Source organism: Pipistrellus hanaki, assembly GCF_964339955.1.
Source record: "Pipistrellus hanaki genome assembly, chromosome: X".
Classification (NCBI taxonomy): domain Eukaryota; kingdom Metazoa; phylum Chordata; class Mammalia; order Chiroptera; family Vespertilionidae; genus Pipistrellus; species Pipistrellus hanaki.
The window spans coordinates 27124526-27150987 of NC_140524.1; the positions used below are offsets into that span (position 1 = coordinate 27124526).

The 26462-nt window shown below is 48.5% G+C and overlaps 2 protein-coding genes across 2 annotated transcripts in view; one reads left to right on the forward strand and one right to left on the reverse strand.

Moving 5' to 3' along the window:
* The first annotated feature begins 360 nt into the window (after positions 1-360).
* APLN (apelin) lies at positions 361-10048 on the forward strand. Its single transcript, XM_084870914.1, has 3 exons — positions 361-822; positions 6518-6689; positions 7339-10048. The coding sequence occupies exons 1-2, from the start codon at positions 756-758 to the stop codon at positions 6682-6684; spliced, it is 234 nt and encodes a 77-aa protein (XP_084727040.1). The 5' UTR covers positions 361-755; the 3' UTR covers positions 6685-6689; positions 7339-10048.
* A 1568-nt stretch (positions 10049-11616) lies between these two features.
* The window catches only part of OCRL (OCRL inositol polyphosphate-5-phosphatase), a 101023-nt gene continuing 86177 nt past the window's right edge, over positions 11617-26462 (reverse strand). The window contains exon 20 of the mRNA XM_084870712.1: positions 11617-11687. Coding sequence (XP_084726838.1) covers positions 11643-11687 — 45 coding nt within the window. The 3' untranslated portion in view covers positions 11617-11642. The remainder of the gene's footprint in view (positions 11688-26462) is intronic.

The following is a 26462-nucleotide window of genomic DNA, read 5'->3' on the forward strand; positions in this document are numbered from 1 at the left end:
GATGGAAAATGGTAAGGAGAGGGAGAGGGTCAGAAATGTTCCTAGTAAATTTGGGCAGCCTGGGCTGGGTCCTTCTCAAAGCTACCAGGATCCTTGACAGCTGTTAAGTAAGTGAGGCGAGAAAGGGTTAAGTGTGCCCCTCTGCAGCCCCAAATTCTTCCTGTGTTTGAAATCCTTCAGGTTTCCCAAACCCTCTGGCCCCAGCCAGGCGGGCATTGTCTGGGAAGCAGTTGTGGGCTGTCAGAGCGCAGAGCAGCCTTTGTTGTGGGGCCACCTCTAGGTTCCCTCTGGCGCCCAGGCCGGGGCTGCAGAGTGCGTGCCTGGAGGGGGGCGGTGCGGGAGGCTCGCCCCCTCTCCCTCTTCCTGGCCCCCTCCCTCCAGCCCTCCGGATGACCACATGACCAAGTGGGCTCTCCGCCAAACTCCAGGCTACAAAATGCAGCCCCTAGAGTGAGTAGGGAGCATTCTCACTGGCAGCCTGGACCACGGGCAGCTGGAGCCGCGGCGGCCGAGCAGCCAGCCACTTTGGAAAGAGCCCGCTGCCTTCCCGGAGCCCCTGAAGCCAGCTTGGCGGCGCTGCCCACTCCAGGGAGAGATAGGCTGCAGGAGGGGCAGAGGCCAGCCTGTGGCGCGGCCCGGGAGCCCCGAGAGCTCTGCGCCCACCAGCCCACACGAGCCGCTGCGAGAGTCTTTCTTGGCCTGCGGACGCCTGACTTCTCCGCCTCCCCGCCTCCTGGCCAGGCTAGAGGAGCAGCATGAATCTGTGGCTGTGCGTGCAGGCGCTCCTGCTGGTCTGGCTGTCCCTGACCGCGGTGTGTGGAGGTGAGTGCGTGCCTCCTGTAACCCGTGCTTCCCTCCTGCTCTCTCGCTGCCCGTGCCGCGTTCTCCGCCTCCGGGAGCCAGGCGCCCCCCAGGCAGCCTCTCCCAGCGGCGCAGAGTGACAGGGTGCCCACGGCAGGGAACCTTCAGCTTGTGTCTCAGGCATCACCCCACTGGCACCTTGTCCCTCCTGGTTGCCCCTCACAGTCCTAGAAGCTCAGGGCCTCCGGAGTGCTCCCCGTGTCCCGGGCTCCACATCCCACGTGGTGGAGGGTGGCAGGGGCATGTCCTGCTCCCCTTGTGGGTCAATAAAGTGAACTGACCTGAACCGGGTGGTCTGGGCTCCCTCGTTCAAGGTTTTCTGGACCCTGGAGGTTTGGAACCGCTGGCTGGTCTGGTCCTAGGGGGCAAGATACTGGAGATGATGTGCCAAGATGCAGACGTGACACTTGTTGCATAGGCAGGAGCAGAGCGGCGGGGGAGTGGAGCCCAGCTGTTGCTCCTTCAGCTGCATGTGGTCAGAGGCAGCCAAGCTGGTCCTCTCCACACTTAACTTACTCCAATGTCCTGTCTGGCCTCTTCTGCTCTTGTGCAAGAGGTCCGCAGACTCTGTTCTTCGATATCCTGGCTCAGCCTTCCCTTTGCCCCAGGTACAGGCATGCTTCACCTTAGTGCCCTGTCTCCAGGCACCAGACCAGGAAACAGTGCCTAACTTGATGCCTCCGTGCAGCTCAGGGAGGGGGAGTCCTTTGCCCCCACCTGCACCACATCCCCCACCTGGCACACTTGGCACTGGCACTCCCTTGCCCTCCCTGAGCCCTAGCAGTTCTAACCCTTGCTGCCTGCCCTCTGTGTGTCAGTGTGTCCTGCGGCTGCCAGCTCCCACCTCCAGCTGCCACAGTCTTGTGATCTGCCTGTCACTGGTGCTGCTTGCCCGGCACCACAGAAAGAAAGGCCAAGGCCAGGTGGATTAATGCCCGTGCTGGGACTGGAGTCACAGAAGGTGGGAGCAGAGGGGAGCAGAGGGCAGGGCAGCAAGTTTCCTTAGAGGAAGAGCACAGGGCCCCACTTGGTCTCAGACTCTCCAGAGCAGGAGAATGGCCTGCAGCCCAGGAAGCTCTGAGGGACCCAGTGTGGTTCTACCTCTCTCTTTGTAGGTCCCCTCCTTTCTCTGCTCTTGTCTTATGACACTGCCCTGGCCCTGGAGCGCTGCCTGGCTCCTCAGAAAGGCGCGTTGGTTGAGTCTGGCATTGCCTGCCTTCAGCTAGCTGTCCGGTGGTCTTTCTCTCAGGGCCCGAGCTCTGGGTGAGCCACCTCCTTGATAAGAAGGGAGCAGACTTTTTTCCCTTAGAAACTCCTGTCGGGCAGTCAATGGCAGGAAGAGAGCAAAAGATATGAATGGAAGACACCACCTGGGCCTCCTCTATGAGCCTACTAGCCAGTGCAGTTAGCAAGACAAGACCCCCACCTGATACCACTGCCTAATAGTCCAAGGTGATGCCTTTGGGAAAGAAAGAGTGGCTGCAGAGATGGTGTTCCAGAGGAAGCTGGGTTTGCCTGATCTGCATAGCTGGTGTTTCCCCAGAAGCTATGGGGAGACCCTTGGCCAACTGGCCACCACTAGAGCCCTTTTGGGATCCAGCTGTTAGGGCAGTACTGGTGAAGGGGAGAGCTGGTTTCAGAGGGAGGGGACACTATGTTGGCCCAAACCCTGCCACTTCTTGCTTTAATTCACTCTTCTTCATTAGGCTATCTATCTTCTACCTATCTGATTTGGTCAATTCGTTGCCTTCACCTTTTGCTTAAGCCTAATACAGCAAACTCCCAAGGCTTTCATTGCCTTCTCCACCCCATGACCTCTCCTGGTGCTGAGGAAGGGCACCTCCGTATATGGCAACCAGCCAAGGGTTTAGGTACCCATGTCTTGTTCCTCCTGCTTTCTGTCCTGGGTCAGAAACAGGACCCTGAGAACCACATTTCCCGTGGCCAAGACTTGCCTGCTTTCCCCACCCACAGTCCCCAAAGCCCCAGGCCTGAAAACCATACTTTCTTCATAACACACTCTGTCCTGGGTTGGAATGCCACCCCCCCCCCCTCCACCCAGTACGCACATACTCTTCCACCGCCTCCTGACCTGGGATACACTTTGCTCTTCTGAGTCTGAGAGCTGCTGGGCCAGGGCCAAGTGTTCCTTGTTCTGTCTGAGTACCTTTCTTTCTCCCCTTCTCCTTCTCCTCCCCCTCCCCAGGCCCAGCTCAACGCCTGCAGTCACAGTGATAGTATGAGAACAGCCTACTGTACCCTTCCCGCTTAGGGCGGGGCAACCATGGCTCCATCCCCAGTTCCTATGCGCTAAGCATCCATGTAACCTGAGTCAGGCCTCTCAGTGGCACAGGACTAACGCAAGTGGAAGGCCTGGCTGCCAGAGCATAAGATGTCCAAGGGTGGCAAAGCTGGCATGAGAAGATCACTCAGGGCACTGGGATGGGGGACTGGGCAAAGGAAGGAGGCTTCATCCTGGAGACACATGCAGGACCCTGAGAAGTGGAGGGGGCATAGCCAGCAGGGTCCCCACAAGAGCACCCATGTGGGCTTTTAAAGCCATCACAAGATAGGCTAGATGATGAGGAAAAAACAGGTGAGTCATTCCTGGTATGGCTGATGTTCCTAAAAAGTCACAGGTACCTCATTGTGCATTGGCAGACCTGAACTTCAGGCTGCCTGAAAATCAAACCCTGTTCATTGCTGCCTGTGGTTCTCAGAGCAGAGATGCTGGGGCTTCATTGCTGGTGGCATTTTGGAGAGTGATGGCTCTAGTCCTTCTAGCCTGGAGATTCTTTGGAGGATTGCTCCAGCCTCCCGTTAAGTAGCAAATGGGCTGGGAGAGACCAAGTGCACTGAGAAAGGCCTCCATTTATAAAGGGGAATTCTTTTGTATAACCAGGACCTGTGCAGTGATGAGAATTAACAGCCTTTAAAAGTCTCTTCGGACAGGATAAAGCCTGGGTTTCAGGTATCTGCTTATCTTAGGGTGAGCCAGACTCAGAATCAAAAGTAGGAAACAGGTGGGTGATGGGATCAGGGTGCTGGAGGAGCTGCAGACTTCCTGTTACAAGGACAGTGAGCTGCCCCACCCAATGGGATGCAAGATGCCAGGGGCTTCCGAGTGGCTGATATCCAGGGCCTGGTTGAGTGCTCAGTCAGCTCAGGGAGTTTTCTGCAGGCTTAGAGTCTAGACTTCTCCCTGGCCAGAGTCTGAGGCACCATCCTTGTTTCCCATTCTGTTTCTCTCCCCCCTAACCCCTTAGGACCAATCACCCCTACCCTTCCACCAATACTCACAGTCCTGGATGCTGAGCATTTGGAAATGATGCACTCCCCAATCCAAGCACTGTGCCTCTCTTCTCCATGCCTACTGTACTCTTTGGCCATAGCCTGTGCCATTGCCCCATGCTCACTCCACTCCTAGTAGTTGGCAGGGATGCAAGAACCAAGGTCTTGCTTACATTGTCTGGCCACACTCTCAGCACAGTCCTTCATGCCTTGAGTATTTCTCTGGCACTGCATCCTCATCAGCATTATTCTTATTGGCCTCACTGGGCAAGGAGAGCCTGGAGGTGACCCAGAAGTACAGGGAAGAAGCTGAAGCAGCTTGGGAAGGGAACTTAGTGAAGGTCCTTCCCTCCTCCCTGCCCGCCCTGGCCCAGACCCTTTGCCAGTGTGATAAGAGGGTAGATAGCTCTATGAAAGTTGGAAGTGACCTCCTGGCCCCTGTCCATGCCTGCTACCCTAAAGTGGAAGTCTAATTTATATTTTAATTCTCATTAGGTGATGGGTTTAGGGGAGGAGTTGACATATTAACTCACCCCAACCAGAAGCATAGAAGTGTGGCTGGTAAACAGCAGGGTGGTAATGGGCCTGTCACTTTTCTCCAGAGGGGTGGTTGTGGAGGACTAGATTGTGTGTGTGTGTGTGTGTGTGTGTGTGTGTGTGTGTGTGTGGAGAGAGAGAGAGAGAGAGAGGGAGGGAGAGAGAGAGAGAGAGAGAGAGCAGCAGGCCCCAGGAGTCTGGGCAGGGTGGGCTCTAAGGTAAGGTGACCTTACTTTAAGGACAAACTCACCTACTTTCAGCCCAAGAGGAGAATCAATAATTGGAAATTGTGTGCAAGTAGAGGAGAAATCACAAGAGCCAAGGAACCAAGGAAGGATGCTGGAGGCAGGGAGGAGGGAAAGGAGGAATGGCCAGGGGCAGCCAATGAGGCGGTGGTGGGGTTATATGGAAACTGAACTAGTGGTGGGGATTCTTAGATAGGTAAAACTGGGCTCCAGGAAGAGGGATGTAGCTGAGGGTAAATCCAATAATGTTGGGGAAGAGAGTCTGGGATTTCTAATCACTGCTTTGGAAAACATTTATATTTTTGTTTTATTATATTGAAATAAATTTATATGAAAACAAAATATTTCTGCAGGCCAGCCTCATAAGGCATTGCATGAGAGCACCCTGCCAGACTGCCTCTTGTCCAGCACCACATCATCTCCCTGCTCTGCCTATTTCCAGTCTTCCTTGGTTGGACTGCAGCAGCCCAGCCCACTCTTCATGCATAGACTTGCTGCTTCAGGTGGCCATTCACTCATTTGTCCATTCATTCATTCATTCATTCATTCATATAATATTTATTGGTCTCTAAATCTGGTCACAGGCTGAGTAGAACCCAGCATAAGGCACACGTAAGAGTCAGAGAACTTCCCTTCCACCAGCCATTCCCACAGGGTGGCCAAAGGAGATGTGAGCCCAGGAGATGCATAAACATTGGTGAGATGCCAGGAGTAAGATATGAGATCTCCAATACTCAAAAGGCCATCGCAGCCCTAGGTGGTTTGGCTCAGCAGAAAGAGCGTCAGCCTGGGGACTAAAGGGTCTCAGGTTCTATTCTGGTCAAGGGCATGCACCTTGGTTTCAGGCTTGATCCCCAGCCCCAGTTGGGGTGTGTGCAAAGGCAACCGATCGATGTGTCTCTCTCACATCAATGTTTCTTTCTCTGTCTCTCTCTCCCTTCCACTCTCTCTAAAAGCCAATGGAAAAATATCCTCGGTGAGGATTAAAAAAAAAAAAAAAAAAAAAAAAGTGGGCCATCGCATAGCAAAGGACCTAGGAGTACAATGACATGATGTTCCAGTTTTGGCTTTACAGTTCTTCAGCAAAGAACAAAAAGAAAAAAGAAAAGGGACAAAGGCATATGCGACTCCCTCTTGAATCTGGGTGATGGGTACATAGTGGTGGAGGCATTCATTTCACTGATGTTTTGTGTGCTTGAAATGTCTCTAGTGCATCAGTTTCAAGGGGGCTTTATTGCCTGCTGTTCCCCAGCCAAGTACAGGCACAGTATCCCAAACTGCACCCCTAATTATGTTCTAAACAAAGAACAAGTTTGTGCTTGCCAAAAACATGACAGGACTGTCAAAAGGACATAAACTGAGTTCCATAACTTTCAAGATGTGAGCTAGGTTCCATTTCCCCCAGGACAGTGTAAAAATTGCAAATTGTTCATCAAGATGGAAGACAAAAACAAAGAAAAGCTTTGAAAGCTTTGAGGAATGCCGCCTCATGGAAAGATTGTCCCCTGCCACAGGCCTGTGGTCTGTGGTCCCCTGCTTATTTGAACCAGCCTTCCTGTTAACAGGCTTTCTCCTTCTTGCAGGGCCCCTGCCACAGCCTTCTGCCAGGAAGGGGCTGGAGGAAGGCAATATCCACCACCTGGTGCAGCCCAAAGGGTCCAGGAATGGACCAGGACCCTGGCAGGGAGGTCGGAGAAAATTCCGCCGCCAGCGGCCACGCCTCTCTCATAAGGGCCCCATGCCTTTCTGAAGCAGGTACTTGAGCCTCTGGTCAGTGGGTGGTGTGGGAGGGCTGGGGGAGGATAAGCCCGGAAGCTGGGTGACCCTGTGCTCATCATTGGTCAGACACCTGTCCCAAGAAGTCCTGGCATCACATACAACGGGACTTACAGGGCACTCTTCTCACCCCCTCATTTTGAAGGAGAGGAGACCCAGACCCAGATAGGGGCTTGACACTTGGGAGACAATCTCCTGGCTTCCCAGGAGTTGGGTGTTGGCTCCCCTCCACCCTGGGGTTGGTCAGGCTGACCTAGTTGGAGAATTCTAGAAGTCCTAGGGGATCTTGATGAGCTGTGGATCCTCACCAGAGAGCAGGAGGAGGGAGGGGGCAGAGAGCCTTGGGGGCAGCAGGCAGAGAATTAGGAGTGTTGCCCAGGGAAGGAGAAAAAAAATCAAATGTGACAGCAGAGAGAACAGGGCCTAAGTCTATCCCTGGCCTGTTATCTCTTTCCCTGTAGCAGGACAGGGTGGCACCAACTCATAGTCTTTGGGCTTTATTTAGGTTTAGGGTTGTGATGGGGGGAGGGGGGAAAGCAGAATTAAGGCTGTCTCCTCATTTCCCCAGGTGATCCCTTTGACAGAAACATGTCAATGACTTCTCTCTGGTCATTTTTTGTCTCTTTAGGACTGAAGGGGCCCTCAAGTACTTCCCCCCCTGCACTTCTCTCTACTCCACAGATTGGTCTGCTTCTCTGGAGCCCTTATATCCATTTGCCTCTCATCTTGCACACGTCCTGGCTGCTGATGGTCCCAGCTCTTCTCACCCACCAGCATCCCTGAATGACGTGGCCCTTCTCTGGACTGACTTTGGAGACCCAGCACTGGAAGGCAATCCTTTTTCTGGATCTCATACTGCTCTAGTATCCACCCCTCCCATCTAATATCCCAACCTCCAAGCAGCCCTCCCTTCCTCAGGTTTGCCCTGGGGGCTGCATGGAAACACTCCCTTCTTGAATGGGCTCCAGTAGATGCCAGGTTTTCATGCCAGTTGGACCTTTAGCAGGCCTCCAGAGGAAAGTAAAGAGATGAGCAATGAGAGACTTTAGGGGCTTTGGCATGTGGACAGGGTGCCTTGGGGGCATTGGAGTGGTGGGTTGGTGCTCTGGTAAAGGGGAGGGGTGTAGCATTGGAGAAGAGGAGGAATAGCTTTGTGGTCACTTTCTCATCCCATGTTTGGCCTGGTTAATTCCGCCGCCAGCGGCCATGAAGAGGGGCATACAGCACTCTGTCACTTCTTCCATCTTACTGTTTCTTCTAACACTCCCCCCAACTCACTGCTCCCCAACTTCCTCTGCCCCCCACCACCAGCAAGTTCAAGCTCTAGCTCAGGAGGGGAGGGTGATGGACCTCAGGTGGCTCCATACTCTCCCAGGAGCAAAAGCCAAGCAGATGTGTTTTTGCCAAGAATCACAGAATATCAGAGCCAAAGGGAATCTTGCAGATCACTAAGTTCTGCCTCCTTACGCAAACTCCTGCAAAGACAGAGGCCTAGAGAGGGAGAGTGACCCACTGAGGGTCACTGCAGAGCCAGAATGAGGACCTAGGTTTCCCAAGTCCCACTTGATGATGTCCTCTTCTCTGTTGGTGTCTTCAAAACATATTAAGTGCCTTTTCTTGGGGTTGGGTTGGGGCCGGCTGGGAAGGGAGAGGACAGTGGACTGTGAACTGCCCCATGGTGGAAGTGACGCGGTGGCTGTGGTATGGGGACAGAGCTGCTCCAGCCTTTCTGGCCTGCCTCTAGGCTTCATTCCCCAATCTGGGTTGAAAAATCCCTTAACTGGCCAGCTGACACCATTCTGTTAGCACTCCCAGACCCCCAATATTTTCTTAGGGGCAGCTCAGGCACTGAGATTAACAGTCCAACCCCAGCACTGGTTTTCAGGAGCTCGGAGTTGGCCTTGAGTAATTGGACTCAATAGCCTTCCCTTCATGTTGACTGGACTTTCTTTCCCAGTGGCCTTCCCTTTGTGGGAGGGGGAGGGAGAGAAGAAGGAAGGGAATGAGGAGGTGAAGGAGAGAAGGAAGGATGGGAGGAAGAATAGGTCTGAGCAGGCTTCCTTCTCAGAGGCCTCCCAGGAGTGAAGAAAAGGGGAGACAAGACCATGATGGCCGTCTATGTATGTTTGGGGGCAGGGGGAGTCAGGGCCCCCAAGTCCCACAATGACCCTTATGTTGCCTACCTGCCTCTCACCCTTACCTCTGCTGCTGCTAATGCTACTGCTACTGCTGCTTTAAGGCCCACCCTGGGAGCCTGCCTGGGCACTTGCCTCTCCCCACATCCCTCAGACTCGGAGGAGGGGCTGGCCAGTGTCCAGAAAGCCCCTTCTGCCACTGATGCCTCCACCAGGAGCTGGGCCTTATTTCCCCTCTTCCTCTCTGTATCTCCTGCCTCATTAGCTGCCTAGCCCCACGAGGAAGGGAGGAAGGGGGGACATGAGGGATGGCACATGGCAGTGGAGGGCAGTGGGGACCTGGGGGCCTGTCTTATTTAAAGTGGTTGTGTATGATTCTTATACTAATTTATACAAAGATATTAAGGCTCTTTTCATTAAGAAATGTCCCCTTCCCATAGTTGTGTTCACTTGTGTTTGTAAAGATTGTTCTATGTAAATATGTCTTTATAATAAAAAGTTAAAGATGACAATTTGCCCTTACTTGTGGAGGTCATGTTCAGGAGAGCCCTTCCAGTCCCCGGAGGTCCATGGTTGTCCCCAGGCCCACATGTTGCATATGCAATGCAGTATGCTTGCATCCCAAATCGATTCCAGGTCACATGGCCACAAACCAATTTGCCACAAACTCACAAAAGGAATCTCTATGCTTAAAGGTTGGTTCGCATAAAATTCAGTCCACTTTGAACTGTTTTGGCATCTGTTTGGGTGTCCTATTTTTTTTTTTTTTTGTAGTGTCATCAAAAAGGATGTTCAGAAACAATGTATTTAAGAACATTCTGGTTAAAGGTGGGATTTCTACTAAAAATTGTTTTGTATCCTTGGTGGGTGTCTTCTACTTTTTGAACACTTTTGGGACTTTTTAGCCAGTTTGCCTCTCTTGAAAAATGTTATGTTTCCTGCAATAAATACATTTGGTAATGACTTTGTATGTATCACTTTATGTTTCACAAAGTGAAGGCGCTTAATGAATGAGATAGCCTGAAAAAGAAAATACAAGCAGCCCGATACAATTCTGCCCTATCTGTCTCACTTCTTCATGCTTGTTACAAAAATGCCAATACCTTGAAGAACACAAAGGAATATTTGGTACATGGTAATTCAGTTAATCAACTCCTTAGGTGCAAACAGGCATGTAGAATGCAGAATAAAACCCAGCAAGGAAGAGCCTAGAGTGATAAAAAAAAAAAAAGAGTGCACTTGATACATCCTGTGGGAAATGCTATAGATTTGACAAGTATTTAGTAGTACAGATACACAATTTTAAGAGAAGATTTTCATCAAACGTGTTAAAAAATCATAACACTGCTCAATAGGAGATAAAATAGAAAAAGCCATCCACAAGCATACAGAATGATCTCATCAACAAAATGCTGAGGATTGTGACAGAGAGATTTAAAAATATGACATTATGGTGGAAGTGCCTCTTAAGAAAATTGGTACAAAGTGACTTCTTTCAAAATTACTACTTTGACTTTTAGGCAAACTGGTTGTCAGAGTCATTGGTTTTAGGCAAGGAGGTTTTGGGTGGGTTGGCTTTATGCTGATTCATCTGTTATCTCCCAATCACCCCCAAAGCTCTAGTTTACCATGAAACCAAAGAGAAGGGGGAGGTGACAGGGCAGGACAACTTAGTACTAACCTATATGTGTGTAGCCCTTTAACAGTTTAGTGCTTAAAAAATACAAACATCAACTCAGGAGTGTCCATGGAAACAGAGATTCAAGTGATGCACTCTAAAAATGGAGAAGGGTTTGCTAGTCAAGGAAGCTAAAAAGGGCAAGGAAATGATTTTTCCTTCAGATCCTCCAGAGGGAACCAGCCCTGTTGACACCATGACTTTAACCCAGTGAAACTGAAAACAACACACAAAAAACATCAACTCATTTTATCATCCTAACAATTAGGCAGCAAAGACCACGATACCCATTTTACAAATGAGAAAACAGGCTCAGAAAGGTGAAGTGACTTGCCCAAAGGCTCCCAGCCAGTAAGTGGATCTAAAATCTGGACCTCGAATTCTGGAATGCACTCTTCCTATGGTACTATAGGAGGTACCCGAATTAGAGAGCAGAGTTAAGTACAGAGCATGTTTGGTATTCTCAGGAGGTGCAATAGAAATGGATGGCTGGTGGGGTCAGAGAAAGGCTAATGGAGGCTGACCAACTAACACTGGCTCCAGAAGGCCCAATTGAATCTGGTTAAGTTGGCAGGAGGATGCTGGGCAGTGGAGATGGGGACATGAATGGGGAGAAGCCTGGGGCACATGTAATCAGCTGGATGCTAATGGATGACTGGAAGTCTGAGCTCCTTGGAGCAGCGGGTGAGGGGAAGAGAACTGGTGTCATACCAAAAGAAGGCAGGACATATGGGTCGCCACCCTTTGGCAATATCTTGACTTGGCCAAATAACTACGATAGAATGAATAGGGGTTTATTTTAGAAAATGCAGAGGAGCCTGACTGCTGTGGCTCAGTGGTTGAGCATTAACCAATGAACCAGAAAGTCACAGTTCGATTCCTGGTCAGGGCACATGCCTGGGTTGTGGGCTTGATCCCCAGTGTGGAGTGTGCAGGAGGCAGCAATCAATGGTTCTCTCTCATCATTGATGATTCTATCTCTCTTTCCCTCTCCCTTCCTCTCTGAAATCAATAAAAATATATTTTTTTAAAAAGTAAATGCAGAGAAAAATAAAAGGAGCTCACTTAGCTGTTTCTGGACTGTAAGTCCTGGACCTAGAGATTGAAGGGGCAGAGAACCTAAAAGCAACGGTGCTTCAAATCCATCAGGAAATTAGGCAGCCTCTGAAATGACAGAGATTACGGAGGCAAACAGATTGAGACTACACACAACTTTTCAGGCCCCAGATGTGGTAGAAAATGAGCCCTGGCCACGTGGAAGCCTGGCACTTCAGACTCTCCCACAAGTCTTGGTTGACTTGGTATCCCCAAATGGGGCTGGGCTCTTCTGTCACAGAGGGAACTGCGGGACCTGGCCTGAGTGGCTTTTCTGAGATGCTTATATAATTCTATTTTTTCAGGCCTAAAGGTTATTTAACTGAAATTTCTTAATCCGGAGTTTCTTTCTGATAGAGTGAGCCTCTTGCCAGCTGAATGGCAACGTGAACGGCAACATGCATGGCAGCAAAGGACTTACTGCCTTCTGCCCCCGGTCCTAGAAGGGGCTGCTGACTCAACCAGCATTTCCTTGGAACCCCCCAAATGAAAGGCCTTTCCAGGGTTCCTTTGAAAAAGCCCGTTTTCTTTTCCTACTGGCCAGTGCTCAGAGAGGGAGCCTGGCAAGGGACTTCTCTTGCTGCTACCTTGGACTTTAGCCAAAGGCCGGAGCTGCATCCAGAACATTTCCTTGAATGTTGAAAATCAGGGGTTAGCAAACTTTTACTGTAAGAGGCCAGATAGTAAGGTTTTGTTTTTTTAACTTTGTGGATCATTTGGTCTCTGTGCCAACTACTCCAGTCAGCCATTGTTGTGCAAAAGTAGCCATCGACAAAAAGTAAGTGAATGGGTGTGGCTGTGTTCCAACAAAACTTTATTTAGAAAAACAGGTGTTGGAACACAGTTTGTTGGACCCTGTCTCAGATGAAGCCCTTCAACTCAGCCCTTGAACTCTTGCCTACGGCCCAAAGGGAGACTTCCATTCTGCAGCAAGGTCTAAATTTAAGGAAATTTAATAAACTGGTTATGAGTTGGCCTCCAGGACATGCTAACTGATAATAATTATACTAACAAAGGAAATTACTTTCGGTGAAAAGGGGAAGTCTGGAGTTGCTGTGGGTGGAAATTAGGCTCTTCCATGGCATTGTGAGGGAAAATGTCCAACAGAGTCAGATGAAGTGTGTGTGTGTGTGGGGGGGGGGGAGGGGATCCTCTTCCCCATTGGATGCTGCTGGTGGTGGAGTTCTTACATATTGAGAAAAGAAATGTACTGAGATTCACATGGGAGAACAAATGATTTTTTATTTGCGTGGAATTAAATCCCCTTGTTTCCAAAGTCCCATTTCCCTTAACCCAGTCATAGAAGTGGGGTTTCAGTAGAGCTAGAAGCAAAGTCAGTGACCAGAGTTTCCTTTCCATGTTGGAGACAGGTCTAATGCAGCATCAGGCTAGTTGTAGTCCATTAGTCCACTGTGAGTGTGGACCACGTGGGAGAATGCCAGGAAGCCAAGCATGAGCCACGAGCCAAGTGTGCTAAGAGGAACTAAGAGTGCCCAAGAGCGCAAGAGAGCAAGCTTCTTTGTTCAGGGAATTAAGTATCCCAAATCTCTAAGGGCTGACAGTGGCCTTGCCCATTCTGGCCAACCATGTCTGTCCCCAGGTGTGATTGACATTCAATTACCTTCCCTAGCCATCCCAGTCTTACTGGGCATGGGTATATCTTCCCTTTGTCCAGTCCCTTCCCCCAATATTTTGCAGGGAACATGCCTCTAATGTATAGCCTTCCTTTTGCTCATTTCCTGTTGTTAATGTAACTACTTAATTACAATAGTATTATTAGCACCACTAATTATTTATCTGTGAGACTTGAAAGTCAGTGTCTTGGCCTCAATGAGCCCTGTTTCCACACTGGATGGGATACTCTGCCTACTTTTCAGTACTGTAGTCAGGACTGAATGTGATGATGCAGGTAAAGTGTTGGGCACAGTGCCCAATCGGCAATAGGAGCTCACTAGTGGGAGCTAATATCTCCACGGTGCCTCACGCTAAAACCCTAAGTGGACAGGAACCATCATCATCTCCAATTTATAGATGAGGAAACAGGCTCAGGGAGGTCAAGGCTCTTGTTCAAATTCAGAAACCACTAGTTGGCGAGTCAAGCTTCAAACCTGGCTCCACCCTCCGCTTAGGTCAGTTACCAGGCTCCCAATGGGGGTTTGCACACCTCCCCGCCTCCCCCCATCCCCGAGTAAACCTTCGGCCACTGTAAACTTCCAGTGTCCTAAACAACCCATAGGGCCTCCACAGGAACAGTTTAGGCCCTCAGCCTTCTCTCCTCTCTGTGGCAGCATTAGCTTGGGCAGAACCTTGGGTAGGATTTCAAAGTCAGGCTCCTTTATACACTGGCCAGGGGCTCAGAAGCCTGAGTTCCATTCCCAAATCTGCTTCTGCCCAGGGATTACTAGGTCTCCTTGGGCTTTTCTGGGCTTCAACCCCCCTCACCTACTCAGGCCACCTCGAAGGTGTGTGTGTGTGTGTGTGTGTGTGTGTGTGTGTGTGTGGCTTTCTTGAAGTCCCAGCAAGCAGTGACCTCAAGTAAGAGGGAATTGGTGCTCTGGGAGAAGAAATAGGCATAGGGCAGGAAACAGGGACCTTGCCCAGTGGATTATGTGGGTCTACACAAGCTTCCCTAGAAGCTTAGCCCTAGAGGCTGCAGGAACCTCCGTTTCTTTCACCATTGCGCAAACCAAATGCTTTCTAATCTTCCCTGGGTGTTAAAATACTGGCAGGCTGCAGCCAGGCCAGCCCAATGGCCAGAAACTAGATGTTTGGTGCCCTGGATCCTAACCCCAGATTGACCGGTAACTGGCTGTGTGATCCTTGGCAGGTCACTTTATCTTTCTCAGTCCCCTCTCATGTATTTTTGTAGAACAATAATCTCTGTTCTTCCTACCTCAGACATATAGCATCCTAGAGGGTCAGAGCTGGCAGGCAACTGGAAAGTCATTCAGTTCCACGATCCCTTCATTTTTACAGCCCTTCATTTCTTTAAAGTGGTACTCAGAAAGAGGCTTGCTTAAATGGACATTACTAGCAAACTGCTTGGGAGTGCTTCCTATGTGCCAAGCACTGTTCTAAGCACATCACCTGTCCTGTCCTGACTTCCTTAGTCCCCATTACAACCCCATTTTTTAAAAACATATTTCTATTGGTTTCAGAGAGAAATGGAGAGGAGAGATAGAAACATTAAAGATGAGAGAGAATCATTGATCAGATGCCTCCTGCACACCTCCTAATGGGGATTGAGCCCACAACCCAGGTCTGTGCTCTGCCCAGGAATTGAACCTTGACCTCCTGATTTATGGGTCAGTGCTCAACCACTGAGCCACTCCAGCCAGGCCACAACCCTGTTTTATACTGAGGAAACTGAGGCACAGAGAGACTAAGTTCATCTGAGGATATTCTGTGGAATGCAAAAACTAACTGAGAGGACTAAGGTGGCATTACTTTAAAGAAAGACGAAGGCACTGTTGAAATGCCAAGCATTCCCACGAGGGCTGCAGTCACCGCTCTGCTGCAGGGAGAGATTAATTCTGGTGCCCTCAGTCACAGGGCAGCAGAAGTGCTTGTGCCTCTGGCTCCCACCCCAGAAAGTATGGGGGCAGGGGCCGGTGACCCTGTCATAGTTATGAGACTTCATGCCCCTGTCTCTAGGCTCCCAAAATTAATCACAGCCTAGAGTTCCTCTCACTTCCTTCAGGAACTCCTCGGGTGTGAGTGATGTGGAAAGAAAAGGGACAGTAAAGAAGGGAGGGGAGAGATCCCACAGGAATGCAGAGGAAGGGGTCTTAGGAGAGAGGACTCACTACAGCCCCTTTCATCTCCATCCAGTCAGAGATCTCAAGTGCCTCCACTTTATTTTTAAAAATATATTTTATTGATTTTTTTTACAGAGAGGAAGGAAGAGGAATAGAGAGTTAAAAACATCAATGAGAGAGAAACATCGATCAGCTGCCTCCTGCACACCCCCTACTGGGGATGTGCCTGCAACCAAGGTACATGCCCTTGACTGGAATGAAACCTGGGACCCTTCAATCCGACGGCTGACGCTCTATCCACTGAACCAAACCAGTTAGGGCAAGTGCCTCCAATTTGATAGTTTATTTTGTTCATTAGATTCCACATATGAGTGAAATCATATGGTTCTTGTCTTTCTCTGACTGTCTTAGTTCCCTTATAATACTCTCCAGGTCCATCCATGCTGTCGCAAAAGGTAAGATCTTCTTTTTCTTCTCCTTCTCCTTCTCCTCCTCCTCCTCCTCCTCCTCCTCCTCCTCCTCCTCCTCCTCCTCCTCCTCCTCCTCCTTCTTCTTCTTCTTCTTCTTCTTCTTCTTCTTCTTCTTCTTCTTCTTCTTCTTCTTCTTCCAGCCAAGTAGAATTCCATTGTGTAAATGTACCACAGCTTTTATTTTATCCACTCACCTACAGCAGTATGGTGATTAGCAAAGGGAAGGGAGATGGGGGGAGATAGAAGAGGGTAAATTGGGAATAAATGGCGATGGAAGGAGAAGACTTGGGATGGTGAACACATAATACAATATACAGGCAATGTATTGTAGAATTGTACACCGGAAACCTATATAATGTTATTAACCAATGTCACCCCAATAAACTCAACGAAAATAAATACATAATAAATAGAGAGAAACATTAGAAAATAAGGATGAGAGTAAAGGGGAATTTAACCTCCCCCCCCACACACACAATATATTAAAATATGCATATGTATGTATTTTTTAAAAAAGAAATATCAAGTGATGCTGTCCCAAGAAGTTTCAATCTGATTTCCCTCCTTCTTCATCCAAGGGGACCCTGGGCTACCCTCAGTTCAGCTTCACAGCCCTCTCCATCCCATCTTTGCTCCTATATTGCCTGTCATGTTGCAGGTCTCATGCCAGGTACAAGTTTCAAAAGTAGCTCTACCTCTCCTCAACCTATGCTGACATTTTCAGAACCCAAACATAAGAAAAGCCCATTTACAAGCCCCTAACCAAGAACAAAATCAAAATAATCTTTTAAAACATTGAGCTAAAAAAAAATGCTTACCCCTGGGTAGGACACCATGTGAGCAGTAGAGAAGACTTGCTCCTTACATTGCCTGTGGGAGTCTCTAAGGGAAGGGTATGTGCTAGTGGCTGCACAGTGTCCTCTATACAGCCCTGGTTGCTCCCCGGGCCCCAGCAGGGGTGTGAGGAAGTGAGTAGCTTTCAGGAAGCAGAAGGCCCCTGCCTGAGTTACCCAAACTCCATCTCCCAACACTCCTCTTGCTTTTCTGGTCTCCCCTTCCCTGGCTTTCTGCATCCCCAAATTCTCCCAACCCCTCAAGTGCCAGCCAAGGGCCCTCTTCCCCATGAAGTCTTATCAGATATTCCTTAGACAGGTGATGGCCAGATGGGAACCCAGGTTTGTCTCCTCACAGAACTTGCATGTTTACTAACCATATACTTTATTGGCCATCATCCCGATGGAGGTGACCACACCCACAGTGATGACGGGGAACCTAAAGATCATACCTTCCAGCACGGGATTTGGAGACTTAAGAATCCTGAATCCTCCAAGTACCAAGCCTGGGTTGCTCACTTCACCTTTCTGAGCCTCAGTTTTTTTTCTAACATGTAAATAACAATTCCTAGCTTCCTCAAAGGCTTGTATTATAGTGAGGCTCAGGTGGTTTCTGAAGTTCAAATGTTTGGATGTATGTGTGAAACAGGGAGGAAAATGCCTACCTCAGAGGATGTCTGATTTGCATATGAAAGTGCTTGGTCATCTGTAAAAGACGAGAGACATTCATTTCTCAACATTCGACAAATGCTTAATGAGTGACTACTATGTTACCACATTTCTTACCACCAGATGTTATAAAAAAAATCACAAGGGAATGTCTGACCAAGATTGCGGAAAGGGCTCTAGAAAGTTTATTACAGAGGAAATTCATCATCTAGTTAGTGAGGGTAGGGATGATCAGAGAGGTTTCTTGAGAAGTGGGAGCCCAGACCTCAGTGTGGGTAGAGGTTAAGCAGGAAAAGGGAAGTCCTGGCAGAGGGAGCACAGGGCTTGAGGATAAGCAACCAGAAGGCAGAGAGTAGATGTGATTTGTTCTTAAACCCATTTCACAGACAGGAAACAGGCCGGCCAACCTGGCCAGACACTTTGAAAGCTTCTTAGTTCAACTTTCCTTGTGCTAGGCCTCCCTTTCTCTCCAGGCCTCTGTCTTTGGGTTGGAGTCAGTGTAGAGTGAGATGCTACCACCTGCTGGCAGATTATGGGAACTGCAGGAGGGATTTACCATCAAGCCTGGGACCTGGCCACCTCACCTGTCCTGTTCCATTGAAGATGTGAGAAAGAGGAAAATCCAAGATGTGTGTGGAGGGGTGTCAATTGGAGTTAGTCAAAGCAGACTCTTTTAATTGCTTCTGGTGCAGGATTCTGAGTGTGTGAATGATTTCGTGGGTGTGAGTTTATGCCTATAACTTGAGAGGAGGTGCAGGTGCATCTATAGGTAATGGACGGAGGAGGGTTCTGTATGTGTGAACACTGACTGGGAAGATATGTGCATTTGCACTGTATTAAGTCTGTGTTCATACTAACTGCTTGTGCATGTTAGTGGGTTGGGGAGGAAGAGAAGTTGCCAGCCAAGGATTCCCAAGGGTGATGTTCTCCAGCTGGTGGCTGCAAAGGGCAGCAGCTGGCTTTCTGAGTCCAGGCCAGGCCCTGTCCACATCCATACAGGATGGTCCCTGGCTGCCTGGCTCCCAAAGAGCATTTCCTTATTCCACCGGTATTCCCCCTAGCAGGTACATCATGTAGACTCGCAGCTGTTACGGGAGATCGCATAGCCTCTGGAGGCAATGAGCAAAACTGATTTCTGCATGTGCTTACAGGAGAGGCCTAAAGGAACACTTGGATCCTGGCCAAGGCTCAATCCAGGGCTGCTCTCTTCCTCTGTGTATGCTAGGAGTTAGTTGGTGCCCATGTTATGCCTGTTATGCTGGTTATTTAAGATTTTCAATGTCATCCCTGTATACTTCCCACACACCCAGGTTGTTTTGAACCTGAAGTTTCAGGAGACCATGAGTTAGGGTGTTCTCTTGTCTTCAATCCTATGAGAAGGCTGTTGTTGTTATTGTTGTTTGTTTGTTTTTTTAAAAAACAGCCCTGCCTGTTTACCCCTCAAAATAGCATAAAATACTATTTACCCCTATAAATAGCATAAAAATACTAGTAAGTCCACCTTATTAGTCCCAGCAAGAAAAAATCCCTTGGTGAAGCCATTAGCCATCAGATAAATACTTGAACCATTAGGTAGGGAACAGAAAAGTCATATCAGAGTCCAATGACTCCCTTAGACTTTGCCCAAAGGCCCAGCTTTCTGAGTGAGCTCAGAGGGGTGGGAGCTCTGGATGATTTAAGTTCAGGTTCAAGGAAGCACCCAGGAGCAGGCCTAGCCTTGTCCTTTGCCCATGGGTGGGGCACACCAGCCACACTGCAGCATTTCTAGGAAAGACCCTCTTCTGCTCCCTGGCCTTTGAGGTCAGCTCCTCCTTGCAGAAATGCAAACAGCAACCTGTGCTTTCCACAGGCTATTGCCTGCAGGGTTCCTCTTTTGCCCACTGCATGAATTCCACTTCCAACTTCTGTCCTCCCTACAAGCTGGCCTGGAGGACTGTGAGATGGTGTGATAGAGGGCAGGCTCCCATCTCAGTTCTGCCACTTGGTAACTGTGTCACTGTCCCCCGCTGAGTGTCACCTTCCTTATCCATAACATAGTGATGATAAATGTACCTCTTGTGTTGCCTTCAAGCTCAATTAAGACACTGAATCCAAAACCACTTTGAAAAGGAAATTATTGCTGGAAGTATGCAAGAGGTGAGTGCAAAGCTCTTAGGTGCTCCCCTCAGCCAGCTCCCCAGCAAGACAGTCTCACCCTTATCAGAATTCCTTTTTTAATATCCAAGGTGTTCAGGAAGATTTGTAACCAACAGTCACATAGAATCCCAGGGCTGAGCTATCATTAGATAATGCAAGCTAATATTTATTGAGCACTTATATACTAGGTACTGCTCTAAGTGCTCTACATATTATATTCATTTAATCCCCACAACAACCCCACGAGAGAGAAACTCTCATCTCTATTTTACACACCAAAGCTCAATAAACTTAAGTGAATTGCCCAAAGTCACATAGTGAATCAATTGAGCCAAGATTTAAAGCCTAGCAATCTGGCTTTAGAACCTGTGCTCTTAGCCATTGTGCTCTATGGTCTCTACACAATACTCATTAGGCAGTTGTTTTGCCTCTGCTTGCATACTTTTTGTGATGGGGACTCACTGGTTCCCAGGGTAGCCTGTCTTCTTCCATGTCTGGCCAAACCTTTGGTGACCCAGACCACACAAAGATCTTAATTCCCTGAAGACTTATGCATAGGGTAGGCTAAAAACAGGAGATTTTAGAAAGCAAGCACTTGCCTGGCCAGAGTGACTCAGTGGTTGAGCATTAACCTATGAATCAGGAGGTCACAGTTTGATTCCAGGTCAGGCACATACCTGGGTTGCTGGCTCGATCCCCAGTGTGGAGCATGCAGGAGGCAGCCGATTAATGAGTCTCTTTCATCATTGATGCTTCTACCTCTCTCCCTCTTCCTTCCTCTCTGAAGTCAATAAAAATATTTTTTTTAGAAAAGAAAGCAAACACTCTTCTGGTACCCCTCTCCACACACAGACCCTCTGATCCCATTCCCTTTGGTGTGTTAACACCTTCTCCTCAAATGGAGATTGAATCAGGAAGTAAGATGCCTGCCCCACCTTGCTATTCCTCTTTCTACTGAGGAGAGTGAGTGAGCAGGGGTTCCTATAGTTAGAGCCCAGGGCATACACAGTCTTCATTGTACTAATAAGTGTTCAATAAATGTTGAATGATTGAATGGACAAGTGAAAGAAGGGCAGGCTCACAGCCTCTTTTCCGACCAGCCTCAATCCCCTGGAGGAGTTAGTTTTGCGCTGTGCTTTGAGATACTTAAAAGCAGTATTTCCATGGCAACAAGGCATAACTGCCACTACAGGACCAAATTCTTTCCTGTCACAGTGACTCTGATCTCGCTCCAGAAAAGATCCTAACTACCTGGAGTGACCGAGGAGTGGGTCACTGTCCATTGGGAGGCCAGAAGAGTGGGCACTGCCATGGGCAGATCCCCCAGAGCACATCTCCTCATGGAAGTTCCCAGGCTGATCGACCTTGCTGCAGTTTCCATGGCAACAACACTAGGCTAATGGGTTGCCAGGGTGATGGTGTGCTACTGCTAAGATTGCACGGGACTGGACCACACAAGGCCACTGAGTTGAAAAGATACTAATAACATCTTTCTGCATCTCCATGGCAACAACACTCAAGCACCAGGTAGGCTTTGTCCCAAAGGCAGATTAGACCTCCACCCTCCACACTCAGCAAGAACGCTCTGGGAGGTGGGCCACAGGGCCAGTATCGTGGGGGTTTGGCCCCTGTCATTTCCTTGCAAGGAGGTAGAGCCAGCCAGGGCTTGTTCCCCCTCCAAGGCCCCCTATCTGCCCCAGCCTCCCTCACCATACTTGTTGGGGTGTTTGGCCAAAGTAGTCTGGGTTTGGGCAGTTGGGACTGTCAGGGAGGACTGGGGCAGAAAGAGAGTTCAGGCAGGTTGGCATGGGAGAAAATGGAGTTGGGGCTCCATATAGGTCAGGAGCATCTCTTGGTGTTGCTCCCAGGCTGCGGGGCTCATGCACTCAGGCTGAGGAAGCAGCCAAAGCAACATCTTTCCCTAGCAAAGCCAGGAGCATGGGCCAGAGTTTTCAAACAACTTTCAAAGTTGTGACACTTATGAAGTCCATCAAAACAAGATTGGGGGAGGGGGTCCAGAGCCTCACCCATTCAATCTCTTCCCTCTTCCTACTACAAGTGTACCCCCAAAGCACCTAAGCTTCTGTGAAACATAATTTGAAAAACCTCTGGCCTAGGCCAGCCCCTCATAGTCTATATGGAGAGGCTAACTGGGAACCAGAGAGGGCAGGTATCTTGCTCAAGGCCTGCCATTAATAAAGCCAGGACTAAAATCCAGGACTCTCATGCTTGTAGGGTCACTCCCAATAAACCAGGAACTTCTGGGTGACTTCTAACTTGGGCTCTTTGAATTCTCAAGGATTCACTGGGGCTTCCGTTAAAATAAGGATGTGGAGAAGAAAGGAGTTTCCATTGTGGGGACAGGCAAAAATGTTTAGAATGAAGCTCCCAAGATTGACATTTTGAGCACCTACTATGTGCTGGACATTTCGCTAGAATATGTTTTCTGTGCTAGATGTCACCTTATTTCTTTATAACAATCTGTTTAGACAAGCTATTTAGAATGATCTTTCTTTAGCATATGAGAAACTGAAAGCTTCAGGGGCTGATTGAAACCTAGAGCTCTTAAACATTGAGCATCTCTTCAACAGGGATGCCTCTGGATTGGCTCCAGAGGGGATTCTGGAATGAATGCTGACCCATGGCCTGTCTCTGTTGAGCTTAGGCAGATAGATGCATTCAAAACATTGTAGATCTCTTTCACCTGCACCCCACAACTAATAACCACTTCTAACTCTGCCCCACCTGATATGAGTGGAGGGTACATTCAGTCTTGAAGGCTGGGTGCATGCTATTTCTTCACAACTCCACAGAGCTACTGGCCATAATAGGCAGAACATCTTGTGAGTTGGGATTTGGTGGGGTGGTAGTGATAGTGATTCCTAGTTGCCATGGACTCTCAAGGGTAGGTGTCATGAACACCAAGTCTGTCAAGTGGAAGGTCTGGGGCAGCAGCAAGCAGATTTGTCTTCCTAGTTGGTAATCCTGGTGTATATGGCCCTCTTTTGGCTGCCCCAGGAACTGCCAAGTAGGGGCTGCTGCTAGAGGCTTTCCTGGAACTTCACTGGGCCCCAAAATGCACTGAATTCTCTCAGGTTGTACTGCTCCCCCTGGACACCTGTCCCCTCCTTTGGATTCCATGTCCTGTAGGATCACTTTTCCTCCAACCCTGTCTGCCTCACAGCTCTCCTCCATTTCAAAACTCCCTCCATCATTAGAGCTTGTTTGCATTTGCTCTTGCTGAAGTGGGGAGCACATTGGACCCACAGACTGAACGTGGACTCTGGGTCCCCGCTCTGTGACTCAATGAGTTCCTGAGCAAATGATTTGGCTTTTTGGGCTTCAGTTTTCCTCTCTGGAAACTGGACTGTGGTGAAAATCAAACAAGATCTCAGTTGAAAGTGAAAAGTTCTCAGGGAGTCTCTCCCTGGCACAGTAAACCGGGGTTGGACTAGACCTAGGTTTGGTCCCTCTTCAGTGTCCTGACAACCCTCTTACTGACCCCCTACAGACCTCCTCACACTTCAGTGTGACTGTTAATTGCTCTCTCTCTCTAGATTGTGAGCTCTGGGACTGCAAGAACAGACTTCTCTGGCTCATTGCTATAGCCTCAGGCCCCTGCACAGGCATATAGTAGGTGCTTACTAAGTATTAAGTGAATAGAGAGAAAGACAGACTGCCCTGTACATTCTTCCTCCTTTATTTTTCAAACATTACCACCATGGTGCAGTCTCTTTAAGTCCCTTCTGTCCTTACAGAGCTCTGAGACTTACCAAATGTCAAAATCTTCACTGTGGTCAATGGCTTACTAGGCTGTTTATTGGAGCACCTCAGGCCTCATGACATGTAGATGTTGTATGCAAGTGTGCAGGACTTTGGCAACCCCAAATCATGTCCTATTATGTCACCAGCAGTGTTAGCAGCTCCATTCCAAGCTGCCCTTCTCAGCCAAAAGGCCGTGTAGCCTACTGGTTAGGTGCATGGGCATTAAAACCAAATAGCCACTTACTAGCTGTTTCCTGAACTGTAAATGGAGGTGTTGATAGTGCCTGCCCCATAGGGGATCGTGTGTGTGTGTGTGTGTGTGTGTGTGTGTTTCTAATACTGCTTGGTACCAAGTCCACACTCAAGAAAATTGAAAGGGAAAACAAGGGGGCAGGGTTCTTCATCCCAAATAAGAGTGTGGGGCTTCCCTTCCTCCAATTTCCCCCTTACCACCACCCCACTTTCTAATCATGGTAGGGTCACCTGGGAAGAAAGCTCTAACTGTCTATTCAAATCTCACTGATTTGGACCAGGCAGGACCCAGGCAGGACACCACCCCTAGTCTCAAGGTGTTCTAGATTTCATGGGGAAGGGCTAAGGCCATGGTAGGGGGTAGGCTGGGCCCGAGGTAGGGAGTCTCAGAAGGGACCTCGCCATCTCTCCAGTGAGTTTCCGAATGTTGCCCAAAAGGGGTCAGGCTCCCTCTGAAAGGGAAAGACAGGCCGTGGCGAGGTTGGATAAAAGCAGCTGCCCAGATCTCACTGGCGCCTTCTAGGTCTGGATGGAAACTCCTTCATTGAACTTGTCAGCTGCCTGCAGAGCCAGTGATGCTGAGTGGCTGGGAGAGGAAATCACAGGGCCAACTCCTCTATAGTGAGAGTCAGCCTCCCAGGCCATATGCCTCCCCTTCGAGGCCTTGCTTGGTGCACATGGACTTGGCAGCAATCCTACACACACACCCTCAGTGGGTCCAAACACAGTTCCATAGACTCTGAGGCATATGTCTCACTAGACCACTCTGTAGGGTCTTCCCTATACCTCCTCATACCCAAAGCCACCCTATTTGAGTTAGCCCCTTGACCTTCAAGGAATTCTTACTCCTTTCCAGCTATGGTCCACCCTACCTTAAACCAGCATTTTTCAACCGCTGTTCCGCGGCACACTAGTGTGCCGCGAGATGTTGCCTGGTGTGCCGTAGGTGCAGACAAGACAAGAATTTTATAATTTTTTACTATTTTGTTTACTTAATATTTCATAATAAAGTAATTATAAAATACTTTCTTTGTGTTTATTTGATTCCTATTCAAGAGAATTACTTTATATATAGTCAATATAGGCACAGAGTTAAATTTTTTAACATTTTCTAATGGTGGTGTGCCTCATGATTTTTTTCATGAAACAAGTGTGCCTTTGCCCAAAAAAGGTTGAAAAACACTGCCTTAAACTGAAAATATAGTCCTTCATTCAGTCCCGTTGAGGTGAGGCTAGGTTCTCAATTTCATAAGCACAAGGGACACAGGTTGGTTCTTGAGCAGCAGAATAACATGCTGAAAATGTTGTGGCCTAGTGAGGAACCAGCACTGAACTTGAAACACTGGGAGACAGAATACCTGACTTCTAATCTTGGTTCAGACATTGGCTATCTGATTGTGGGAAAGCCACTTCCCTACTCTGCACCTGTTTCCTCATCTGTAAATGAGGATGATGTTATAACCTGCATTAACAGCCTCACTGGGTTGACAAGAGGATCAAATAGGAATGTATATGTAAAAGTAATTGTAATCTAGAGTGCGCTCAGCGGTAGATGACAGGATGCCCTTCCTCCTGTCCTAGGACTCTGGCTCCACACTGGCTCCTTCCCCTTGGCCTTAAAATGTGCTCCAAGATTCTCTGTCCTTTCACTGGCATGTCTCTCCACTGACTTACACTTTACTTGCACCGCCAAAGTTCTGAGACAAATGCTCTCTGTCAGATGCCTTCATTTTCTCAGCCCATAGTCCATCCATCCTCCTATTCCTGCTCTCTGGCTTTTGCCTCCCCACCCTCCACCCTCCTTGATGTCTCTGCAGGCATTTGATTCCCTTGATCTTATCTCCACCAAAGCCCTCTGGTTTCTGTGGTAGGCTGTCTCTGTGAGGATCTCCATGATCCCAGCCTCCTGGTATTCTCTTGTCTAATCCCTCTCCCAGTGCGTAGACTGCACATAGTGACTGGCTTCACACGAATAGAATATGGCAAAGGTGATAGGCTGTCGTTTCCAAGATTAGATTGTAAGACTGTGACTCTTGTCTTTCTCACACTCTCACCATCTCTCACTTGTGCTGTGGAAGCCCGCTGCCTTGTTGCGAACTGCTCTATGGAGAGTTCCACATGGCAAGGAACTGAGGGTGGCTGACAGCTGGCAAGAAACGAAGCTTTCAGTCCAACAGCCAGTTAGCACCTGAAGCGATCCTGCCAACTGTCTTGTGAGTGAGCTGGAAGTGATCCTCCAGCACTTGAGTCTTGAGGTGCTTGCAGCACTTGGCAACACCTTGACTACAGCCTGTGAGAGACCCCAAGACAGACAGTCCATACCCCATTTCTGATCCACACAACCATGAGATAAAAACTCATGGTTTTAAGCCATTAAGTTTTGGGATAACCTGAAAAAGTACAAATCATGGCTGTTACTTTCCAGCATTCTGAGCTAAGTGGCTAACCAAATAAATACCACCAAGGAGAAAAGTGGTTGGGTCCAGCTTAGTAAATAGGGCACAATGAAATCAACAGATATGGTTTGTTCCCTATTGTCTGGGAATTGATAATCCTAGACACACAGGTGGAGGTGAACAGAAATACTCAAATCATTTAGTATCGGTGGGCCCAGTACCAGAAAGCATTGCATTACACTCCATGGAAGAATAAAAACACCCAGAAATCCACACAACCTAAATCTATTATTAATAGGGGAAATGGCAACATAAATTAGGACATAATTATACAGTGAAAGACTTATAGAGTTGAATAGAAAGAACTATATGTTTCAACATGATAAATCTCAAAAACATGTTAAGCAAAAAGAGCAATTTGCAAAAAGATATGTACATGGTATTATTTATATAAAATTTAAACACTCATAAATCAATCCTAGAAATTGTTTATAGACACAATGCACCATAAAAGCATAAAAACATGCATGGGAAAAGTATAGGTCTCTCTCCTCACTTCTAGATT

Coding starts and splice junctions, on each gene's coding strand:
- APLN (XM_084870914.1), top strand. CDS start 756: ATGAATCTGTGGCTGTGCGTGCAGGCGCTCCTGCTGGTCTGGCTGTCC. Junction 823..6,517: donor CCTGACCGCGGTGTGTGGAG/GTGAGTGCGTGC, acceptor TCCTTCTTGCAG/GGCCCCTGCCACAGCCTTCT.